The 11064-nt window shown below is 54.0% G+C and overlaps 1 protein-coding gene across 5 annotated transcripts in view; it reads left to right on the top strand.

Moving 5' to 3' along the window:
- The window catches only part of IQANK1 (IQ motif and ankyrin repeat containing 1), a 20947-nt gene extending 9963 nt beyond the window's left edge, over positions 1-10984 (top strand). For 3 of the 5 annotated variants that reach the window (XM_037048905.1, XM_037048906.1, XM_037048910.1), the window contains 5 exons: positions 9503-9642; positions 9714-9986; positions 10061-10366; positions 10440-10574; positions 10647-10984. In XM_037048905.1, the coding sequence (XP_036904800.1) occupies positions 9503-9642; positions 9714-9986; positions 10061-10366; positions 10440-10574; positions 10647-10941 (1149 nt within the window). In that variant the 3' untranslated portion in view covers positions 10942-10984. The remainder of the gene's footprint in view (positions 1-9502; positions 9643-9713; positions 9987-10060; positions 10367-10439; positions 10575-10646) is intronic. The other 2 variants (XM_037048908.1, XM_037048909.1) reach the window with 2 other exon arrangements.
- The last annotated feature ends 80 nt before the right edge of the window (positions 10985-11064 follow it).

Here is an 11064-nt window from a genome sequence, read left to right on the forward strand (position 1 = left end):
TGATTTGGGCCATGTTTCTTTGTCTCCTCGCTTTGGCAGCCTCCCTGTGTTTGTTCCTGTGTATTAAGTAGAGCGGCTTTGACTCCGTGTCTTGGTTGTGTGGTTTAATGCAGTAGGTGTCCTGTGGGGTCCCCTATCACCCTAGTTGGGTACTCAAGGTGTGTTCTTTGTGTGGGCTGAGTACATGCTCCTCTTACGGTTCAGCCTTGGTTGCTGCTGGCTGGTCAATGGGAGGGATTGACCCAGGCATGTCAGCTGCAAAGACTGGCTGTGACCACTGACCACCCACCTCCGCCCTCTGTGGAGGATCAGCTGTGCGGGGGTAGGTGGTGGTGCTCCAGTGTGGTCTGTAGCTGTCCACTGGGTACACTGGCCCCTGCGGTTTCCTGAGTGGTGCGGGCCAAGGTCAGCCCCGACCTGTGTTCCGCCCAGGGCCATCCTGCCTGAACTATAAAGCAGTCTGAGGTGGCTGCTACTTCTGCTGGGCTTGGAGATCCCCAGGAGAAGCCAAGCTGTGAGTCTGGGCTGGCTGCTGCTAGTGCCGGGCCTGGGGCTCACTGAGTCCAGCTGTTCCTTGTTTGAGAGGATTTAGTAAGCTGTGATGCGTGAGCCAAGACTAGCCATTTATATGGAAAAGCAGCTTGGGTGAGTCTATAAGTTTGGTGGGGCAGAGCCTCAGGGGACCTCCAAGGCAGACCAAACAGTATAAGGCAGGTTGGTGAAGTCTCAGATATGGCACCAGTCTGCGGACTCTGTGGGGGGAGGGCCCAGAAAAGGGACCATGGCCGCTGCTCACCTTGATACCAGACACTTCACTTCCGCCCTTCATGCCACTGGTGCCCTTCAAGCTGCTACCCTGGTGGGGGAGCTCAGAGGGAGTGAGTCTGAGTAGGTGAGTCTCTGAGTGGGTTCTTTAAGAGGAACTGGTTGGGGCTCTAGAAATTTCTTCTACCAACTCAATCCCTGCTGGTTTTGCAGCCAGAAGTTGTGGGGACTTCTCTTCCTGGCACTGGCACCCTGGGCCGGGGGTCCTGGTGTGGGGCTGGGACTCTTCGCTCCTGAGACATTCCTTCCAAATTTTTATCCACCACACATGAGTGTGGGGCCAGCCTGTTCCATGTCTTCGCCCCTCCTACCGATTTGGATGGACGTGGTTTGCTTCCGTAGCTGTCAGACTTCCATTCAACTCAGTTTCTGCCATTTCCGAGTGAGGTGGTTCTAGTTTGGTTGGAGTCTGTGGTGTGTGCGTGAAGAGAGGAGCCATGTCTGCCTGCACCGCCATCTTGAACGGAAGTCTTCCCCCCGTCGAGATCCATGGGTGGGTGAGCAGGATGATCGGCAGGACTTTGGTGTCTCGAATGGAAGGAGGCCAGAAAGTCAAAGGGCCTGGCTGCCTCCTCAGAGGGGCCAGGTGACCAAGGGCTGCCCCAGAGCACCGGAGGAGCCCAGCTCCTGACTGGTCATTCTCCACCCGCACACTAGGCCTCAGGGGACCCTAGGAGGTCAAGATGTGTCCAGAGGGCTGTCTGAGGGGTGTTGCAGACATTCCAATGCAGTCGGTGCCTGGGGATGACGGGGGCACAGCAGGCTACGGAGTGGGGGGTCACAGGGACAGAGCCCTAAGGAGAGCAGCACATAGGTGGGGGGAGGGGTGGGCCAATGGTGCCTGGGGGGCACCCTGGATGCCAGAAAGGACAGTCTTTTCAACAAATGGAGCTGGAGCATTGGACATCATGGGCCGAGAAATGAACCTGACCTCTCACCTTCTAAAAACAGTGGACTCAAAACAAACCACACATTTGAATGTGGATGGCATGGACCGTGACAGCTTTGGAAGAATGTGTCTGAGACCCACAGCTGGCAAAGAATTCCTAGACAAAGGGCACAGTCCATAAAAGAAAACAAATCTTCAGGTGGACTTCATCAAGATGTAAAACTTTTAAAAAAGATTTTCAAATATATATTTTTTATTGATTATGCCATCACAGTTGTTCTAATTCCTCATTCATTCCCCTCCACCCTGCACACCTCTCCCCCACCATTCCCCCCCTTTAGTTCATGTCCATGTGCCATAAGTTCTTTAGCTTCTACATTTCCAACACTACTCTTGCCTTCCCCTCTGTCTATTTTCTCCCCACTGTCTATGCTACTTATTCTCTGTACCTTCTCCTCCTCCCATTCCCCTGTTGCTAACCCTCCATGTGATCTCCATTTCTATGGTTCCGCTCTCGATCTAGTTGTCCTCTTGGTTTGCTTTTGTTTTAGGTGTGGTTGTTAATAACTGTGAGTTTGCTGTGCTTTCACTGTTCATATTTTTTATCTTCTCTTTCTTAGATAAGTCCCTTTAATATTTCATATAATAAGGGCTTGGTGATGATGAACTCCTTGAATTTGATCTTATCTGAGAAGCACTTTCTCTGCCCTTCCATTCTAAATTAAAGCTTTGCTGGATAGAGCAATCTTGGCTGTAGGTCTTTGGATTTCATGACGTGGAATACTCCCTTCCAGCTCCTTCTTGCCTGTAAGGTCTCTTTTGAGAAACCCGCTGACAGTCTGATGGGAACTCCTTTGTAGGTGACTGTCCCCTTATCTCTTGCTGCTTCTAGGATTCTCTCCTTCATTTTAATCTTGGCTAATGTAATGATGATGTGTCTTGGTGTGTTCCTTCTTGGGTCCAACTTCTTTGGCACTCTCTGAGCTTCCTGGATTTCCTGGAAGTCTATTTCCTTTGCCAGACTAGGGAAGTTCTCCTTTATTATTTGTTCAAATAAGTTTTCCACTTGCTCTTTTGCTTCCCCTTCTGGCACCCCTATAATTTGGATGTTGGAGCGTTCAAAGATATCCTGGAGGTTCCTAAGCCTCTCCTCATTTTTTTGAATTCTTGTTTCTTCATATTTTTCTGTTTGGTCATTTTTTTCTGGTCCACTCCATTGATTTGAGTCCCAGTTTCCTTTCCATCACTATTGGTTTCCTGTGCATTTCCCTTCATTTCAATCAGTTTAGCCTTCATTTGTTCCTCTAATTTGTGGCTAAAATTGACCAGTTCTGTGAGCATCCTGATCACCAGTATTTTGAACTGTGCATCCGAGAGGTTGGCTATTTCTTGGTTGCTTAGAGTTATCGGTTCTGGGGCTTTGAGTTCTTGAGCCATCATGTTTTGGTCTGTTCTCACCTGTTATGTATGAGGGGCAGAGCCCTAGGTGTTCACCCGGGCGGGGCCACTCAGTCTCTGGGTTGTGAGGCTGTACGTGGGGGCGGGGTCCAAGGGGGGCAGTGGCAGTGCCCTCTGCTGTTTCCCGCCGCTGGGGCCTGCGCGGTCTGTCTCACTGCTCACTCCTCTGCTGGTTTATCTGTGTGTGAATGTGTGACTGCGGTCAGCCTGCCACCTTGTGCCCTCACTGGGTCTGCCTATTGCTACCCCACACCTGGGATCCGCCCACGCTGCCTGTGTGCCTGGGTCGGGGGATCTTTCCTGTTGGACCTCCTTCCACTGCTGGCTCCGCCCCTCTTACTGGTCCAGTTGAACGGTTCATTATTGTCTGACTTCTGTATAGTTCAATTTTCTGTGTTTTGGCTGCATTTTTGTTACTGAAACTTTGCTGACTTTAAACTTGGTTGTGAGAGGAGGCACAGTGTTTCCACCTACACCTCCATCTTGGCAGAAGTCCTAAAGATTTTTTTGAAGTTTATTTATTTTTAGAGAGAGGTGAAGGGAAGAGGGAGAGAAACATCAATGTGTGGTTGTCTCTTGCACGCCCCCTACTGGGGACTGGGCCCACAACCCAGGCATGTGCCCTGACTGGGAATCGAACCAGCAGTCTTTTGGTTCACGGGCCCGCACTCAGTCCACTGAGTCATGCCAGCCAGGGCAAGATGTAAAACTTTTGCTCCGTTGGGAAGATGACAAGACACGCTGCAGCCAGGGAAGACATTTGCAAACCACACATCTGAGAGAGGGTTTATGTAAAAAAGGACTTAAAACACCACCGTAAACTGGCCTACCCCCTGGTTTGAAAGTGAGCAAAGGACACAAGCAGAAATGTCACTCAGGAAGGGACAGTGCCGGCAAGCAGATGTGACACTTTCAGCCTCACCTCCTGCCTGGCAGGAGAGAGGAAGTCACAGCAGGGAGGACGCCCAAGGCCTGGGGCCCTCACTGGGGGTGGGACATTTACCTCGTGGCTCCGTGCCCTCGCCCCAGGGCGGTGCGGGGGAGGGTCGGGAGGGGAGGTGCGGACACCTGGTCACAGCACATTCTGCACGACAGCCCCAAACCAAAGCCTCCCAGATGCTCTCCAGTGGGCGACGCTGGCCCCCCAGGCCCGTCTGCACCACAGGCCACTTGCTCCGCTGAGGCAAGCACAGCCGTGACGCAGCAGTGCCTGGAAGGCCCGGGACGTCGTCGGAGGACTGATCGGTAGTCCCCAAGAGGCTGGAGATCGCCGAGCAGTTGCCAAGCTCATCGTGCGAGAGAATCCCGGGCGGGGGCGGGGGTGAGGAAGGTAACCTCAGGGCGGAGCAGGGCCGACTCCCGAGTCAAGGAGATGGTTCATAGCCAGGGCTCCCGGGGGACCGCTCATGGCCGCAGGTGCCCATGAGAAGAGACCTGCATAGAGGAAGGGGCTCGGGGCCCCCTTGGGGTGTTGAGGGGAGGAGAGAGGGGAGCAGCGCCTTCAAAGTACTGAAGGGAGAGAAAAAAAACCCAAACGTGAGCTGTGTGCCTGGTGCAAAAATCTTCACTGCTGAAAGCAAAATAAAGACCTTGGCGGACGTACGGGAGCTGAGAGAACCAGTCACCCACAGACTCGGGCTGTAAGACATGTTAATTTGATGCCAAGGTGGGTAGGAGGGACACCAGACACAAGCTGCGTCCCCACAAAGGAGTGAGGGACACCAGGAAGCGCATCTGTCACACAGTCACATACATATGACACGCCCTCATCATTTAAATCTGTTGAAAAGATCACTGAAGAAGCAAAAATAATTGAGATGCACCCTGGCTGGTGTGGCTCAGTGGACTGAGCACAGGCCTGCGAACCAAGGGATCACGGTTCGATTCCCAGTCAGGGCACATGCCTGGGTTGCAGGCCAGTTCCCAGAAGGGGACGCATGAGAGGCAACCATACATTGATATTTCTCTCCTCTCTCCTTCCCTTCCTCTCTAAAGATAAATAAATAAAATCTTTAAAAAATAATTGAGATGTGTGCTAGGGCTTTACCAAAAAACGCGCACACTGAAAACCACACACATTGTCGTCATTTGGCCCAGCCGCTTGACAAAATTCTGGGGTGGGCACCTGGAAATGCCCCGTTCCGGCGCCGCACACGTGAGGTGGCATGGCGTGGCCGGAGGGAGCCTATGATGTCTCAGCTGTGAACCCTAAAACAGCTGCCAAGTACGAAGAGCTGTGGCCAGTGAGACAGCCACCAAGGAGATGAAGTGGGATTCTAAGCGTGTGCAACCCACACGAGGAAGGAAAAGGAGAAGAAAGAGCAGACGGGGCCGCGGCTTTACACTCAGCTGTTTCAAGGATTACAGGAAATGGGCAAGGCCTAAACACCCCAGCTGAAAGGCAGAGAGTGTTGTTTTGATTTTAAAAAATCCAACTGGATTCTGTCTATAAAATCAAACTGTAGGTCTAAAGACACAGAGAGAGACTTCCAGACAAGATGGAGGTGTAGGTAGGCACACTGTGTCTCCTCCCACAACCAAAATAAGGATGACAGCAATTTGAAAACAAGATAACAACCAGAACTGACAGAAAACTGAACGGTGTGGAAGTCGGACAACCAAGGAGATAAAACAGACACGTTCATCCAGACCGGTAGGAGGGGTGGAGTCGGGCGGCTGGAAGGAGAGGGGTCTGGCACTAAAAGCAGTGGCACCGGCGCAGGGTGGCAACGGGCAGACCCAGTGACTGTGAAGCGAGGCACTGCGTGCATGGTGGCTGACCGGGCGGTCCCACATTCCCACGCGGATGAACCAGGCGGAATTGGGGAGTGACACACTGTGCAACCCAGAGTCCCAGCACCAGGAAATAAAGCTTCAAAACACCGATTGAAAACACCCATGGGGGTTGAGGCGCAGGGCGAGACTCCCGGCCTCACAGGAGAGTTCACCGGAGAGACCCACAGGGTCCTAGAACGTACACAAGCCCACCCACCCGGGAACCGGCACCAGAAGGGCCCAGTTTGCTTGGGGGAAGCTGTGGGGGAGACTGAAAACTGGTAAAGAGCTGAACAAGTGGCACTGTTACCTCTGGGGCCCCGCCCCCACATACAGTGCCACAACACAGCAACTGGGTTGCCCAGCCCCGGTGAACACCTAAGGCTCTGCCCCTCATGTGTAACAAGTGCAACCTGACAAAAAAAATGGCTCAAACGGAAGAACAGATCAAAGCTCCACACCAAATACAACTAAGTGATGAACAGATAGCCAACCTATCAGATGCACAGCTCAAAACACTGGTGATCAGGCTGCTCACAGAATTGGTTGATTTTGGTCGCAAATTAGATGAAAAAATAAAGGCTACACTAAGTGAAATGAAGGGAAATGCACTGGGAACCAATAATGATAGAAAGAAAAGTGGGACTCAAATCAATGGAGTCGACCAGAAGGAAGAAAGAATCAGCCAAACAGAAAACAATGAAGAAACAAGAATTCAAAAAAATGAGGAGAGGCTTAGGAACCTCCAGGACATCTTTAAACATTCCAACATCCAGATTATAGGGGTACCAGAAGGGGAAGAGGAACAGCCACGAGTGGAAAACTTATTTCAACAAATAATAAAGGAGAACTTTCCCAGTCTGGCAAAGGAAATAGACTTCCAGGAAATCCAGGAAGCTCAGAGAGTCCCAAAGAAGTTGGACCCAAGAAGGAACACACCAAGGCACATCATAAGTACATTAGCCAAGATGAAAATGAAGGAGAGAATCCTAGAAGCAGCAAGAGATAAGGGGACAGTCACCTACAGAGGAGTACCCATCAGACTGTCAGCGGGTTTCTCAAAAGAGACCTTACAGGCAAGAAGGGGCTGGAAGGAAGTATTCCACGTCATGAAATCCAAAGACCTACAGCCAAGATTGCTCTATCCAGCAAAGCTTTCATTTAGAATGGAAGGGCAGAGAAAGTGCTTCCCAGATAAGGTCAAGTTCAAGGAGTTCATCATCACCAAGCCCTTATTATATGAAACATTAAAGAGACCTAAGAAAAAGAAGATAAAAAACATGTATAATAGAATGACAGCGAACTCACAATTGCTAACAACCACACCTAAAATAAAAATAAACAGCTAGAACAGGAACAGAACCACAGAAAAAATGGAGATCACCTGGAGGGTTAGCAACAGGGGAGTGGGAGGAGGAGGGTGGGGAACAGGAACAGAGAATAAGTAGCATAGATGGTGGGGAGAAAATAGACAGGGGGAGGGCAAGAGTAGTGTGGGAAATACAGAAGCTGAAGAACTTATGACACATGGACATGAACTAAAAGGGGAGAATGTGGGGGAGGGGGTGTGCAGGGTGGAGGGGCGTGAAGCGGGGGAAATGGGACAACTGTAATGGCATAATCAATAGAATATATTTTAAAATATATATAAAGACCAAAAAATAAGGACACCGAGAGGTAAAAATTAAAAGGATGAGCGCACACATACCAGGCTAACACTAAGCTTATGGAAGCTGAAGGGGCTACATTAACATAAAAAAACCCCATTTCAAAACAAAGACTGTTACTAGGGATAAAAGAATCACTCCATACTGACAGAGGGTCAATTCCTCACCAGGACGTGAGGATCCCAAATGTTTATGCAGCTACTGGCAGAGTGAAGAACACGGAGCAAAACCCGATGGTGTCGCGAGGAGGAGTGTGTCCGGCCGCAGGGCAGGCCATCCAGGCGACCACCCTTCCCTGCGCGGCTCCCCACCCCGCCCTGTGCTCACAGACGGGCCCATCCACCCCCGCCTTCGCCCAGTAGCTGCCTCACTTTTTTTTATACCTTTATTCCCTCGTTAATGCGAGTCTTCTGCTCGCAAAAGCAGTGGTCTGCCCACTCTCCTACCCTTGTGACATCTGAGGTCGTCCCTCATCTTCATTCACTCACTTTTCTGCAAGCGCTGCAGACTCCCGTCCCGCCTCTCGCACCCAGGCCCCGGCTGCTGGACAGGAAGGAGGCTCTGAGAATGCGGGGCCGCGCCCAGGCCGCAGCACTGCTCTCCGGGGCAGGGGCACTCAGAAATGGGTCTGACAGGCTGAACTCACCCGTCAGTCCACCGGCCGCTCGCTCCACTGGCCCTCCGCTTGTCTCAGTGCCCATCCCTTTATTTATGGGTTTTTTTTTCATGTATTAATTTGGCTTCATCCATTCATTTAATTAATGCGATGTAAGTGTTTTTTTTTTTTAATTTTTATTTATCTTTAGAGGGGAAGGGAAGGAGGGAGGGAGAGAAACATCAATGCATGGTTGCCTCTCTTGCATCCCCGATGGGAACTGGCCTGCAACCCAGGCATGTGCCCTGACTGGGACCGTGATCCCTTGGTTCGCAGGCCCGCGCTCAATCCACTGAGCCGCACCAGCCAGGGCGATGTAAGTGTTTTTTAAAATCATTTAACCCATCAGTGCTTTCATCCACTCATGCTCTCACTCATAATTCGGCCGCCACACTGTGCTCTTCTACTGTATCTGGCCATTCGTTTAGTTTCCTACTCATTCCAGTTCTGTGTGCAAACTGATCTTTGGCGAATTCTCAGACTGACTTGAATCTCAGTTCCCCTGTTTTCATGAACGGGGCTTTTTGGAGCTTAATGAGGGGGTAGCTGAGGTTCCTTGGCTCAGTTTCCAGCGGAGTCGGTGGCCAGAAATGACCGTTGCTGCTCTTTGAAGTAAGAATTCGAGATGTCTTCGAGTCACCTGCACCTCCTCTCACCCGTTGGCACTTCCGTGCATGTGTTCAGCTCCTCCATTCTTCTCTTTGCTCGTTCGTCTGCCACCCGTCCACGTGTCCACTCCTCGATTTTACACATTTTAACCTTTCTTTTGGAAAATACAAATCAGAGCCGCACAGCTCAATTGCCCACAAAGGAAATACTTGCGGAGTGAGCACCTGAGTCCAGAGCCCCGTCCCGTCCCCAGCCAGCCCAGAGGGTGGGTCCCTTTATCACTCCTGAGTGGGCAGGGGGCGCTTCTGGGGGTCCAGTGGCTGTGGCTGCTGGGGGCGGGGTGTGGGCAAGGGTGGTCCCAGGGACTATGTCCAGGGGGAGGTCCGTGGGGGACAGCCAAAGGGGGAGCCATGGAGAGCGGCAACACGAGGCTGGCTGTGGAGGTGCTGGCAGGGCAGTTGAGGGGACCCTGGGGCATCTGTTTTGGGGGGAGCTGTGCCTTGACGCTCGAGGCTCCCAGGCGAGCAGCAGGGCCCTGTTTCCTCAAGCCTTTTCCTTAAACTGGGGTAGCATGGCCTCCCCAGGCTCCAGGTAGCCCGGGCCCTGACAGGACCCTGCCACCAGGTGGCCTCGCTGGACTCGGTGGCCGGTGTGCTGCAGTCCTGGGACCTGAGCCTCACGGAGGCCATGCTTCGGAACATGGAGGCCGAGAGGCAGCGCCGGGCCCAGGAGGCAGCGCAGCACAGGGAGGCAGAGGCCAAGCGGTGAGCCCAGGGAGGGCCCCACCCGGTGCCCCACATAAGGAGCTGCTCTGACCTGTCCCCTTCCACCCCAGCATGAACCTCAAAGTGCAGCGGCTGGCTAAGGAACAGCAGCAGCGTCACAAAGAAGTGAGTGGCCGCCCAGAAGCCAGGATCAGGGGCTGGGTTTGGAGCTTCGGAGGAGGAAGGTGGGCGCAGGGTGGTGGGGCCACTGGCAGGACCGGCCTGGGCAGCCCCACTGCCCACGGCCCCAGCTGCAGCAGGCGTACTGCGAGCTCAACCGGAGGATTGCCGAGCACGACAAGTGTGAGAGGAGGCGCACGGGCATGGCCGAGCTCACGCTGCAGGTGAGTCTCTCCCTCCAGGCCTGGCAGCGGAGGGCGTGCAGCTGTGGTCTGAGCTGTGTGGGCCCTTCCCCCAGGCCATCAAGGACGCAGAGGCCCAAGTGGACAAGCTACGGCAGGAGGCCCAGAAGGCTGAGGAGACACTGGCCATGGCCAGACTGGAACTGCGGGAGCAGACCCAGCAGGGTGGGCAGGGCTCAGGCCGGGGCCTGGGGGCTGGAGAGGCCAGGCCCTGGAGGGGTGCACGGTTGGGAGCTCAGGGGGTCGCCCCGCCCTTCTGTCCCCACAGGAGAGGAGGAGCCCCCGGGGCTGACGTGCCAGGTCACTGAGCTGCACGACGTGCTGATGAAGGACGTGGGCGGCCGTATCCACGCTGACGGCCGGTCAGTGGCTGGAGTTGGGCAAGGGGTAGGCAGAGGGTTTGTGCACCAGCCATGACTCGGTGGCTGCCCCCAGGTGGCCTCTCGTCATCGACCCTTCAGGCCAGGCAGCTACCTTCTTGCGCTACCAGGACACCAACTACTTGGACACCGTGAACCCGGACCACCTGCAGCCAGAGAGGGTCCGGCTGGCTCTGCTGGGAGCACTGAGGTGAGGCAGGGCGGGGGCCGGGCACACGGCCTTGCCTGCCCCCCCAGCTCTCACCACTGGCCCTGCCTGCAGGTACGGGAAGCCGCTGGTGTTCGACCTTCGGGAGGTGGACCTGTTCCCGGTGGTGCAGCAGCAGCTGGAGGCGGTGCAGCCGGGGCTGGCGCAGGACCTGCTGAGCCACCGGCTGCTGCAGCAGGACAGGCACCTGTCTCTGCTCCGGCCTGCTGACGCGCCAGAGTACGGCCCCACCCAGTTCCAGGAGGCGCGCTTGCAGCAGTTCCGTCTCTTCTTTGTCACCAAGGTCCGGTGGCCCCCAGCTGAGCAGCTGCAGGTCCTGCTCCCAGTGCGAGTGCGGCTGCCCAGCTGAGGCCAGCAGTGCCCAGCACCAATAAAGTGAAGTCCCGGTCGGCTGCTGTGTGTGTCCCTGCGTCTGGGACAGGGTGGGGCTCAGCGTGTGTCCACAGCCCCGGAGCCCCCCTTGAGCCCCGGC

The sequence above is a fragment of the Sturnira hondurensis genome, unplaced genomic scaffold (assembly GCF_014824575.4).
Source record: "Sturnira hondurensis isolate 20B ecotype Veracruz unplaced genomic scaffold, ASM1482457v3 Scaffold0006413, whole genome shotgun sequence".
Lineage (NCBI taxonomy): Eukaryota > Metazoa > Chordata > Mammalia > Chiroptera > Phyllostomidae > Sturnira > Sturnira hondurensis.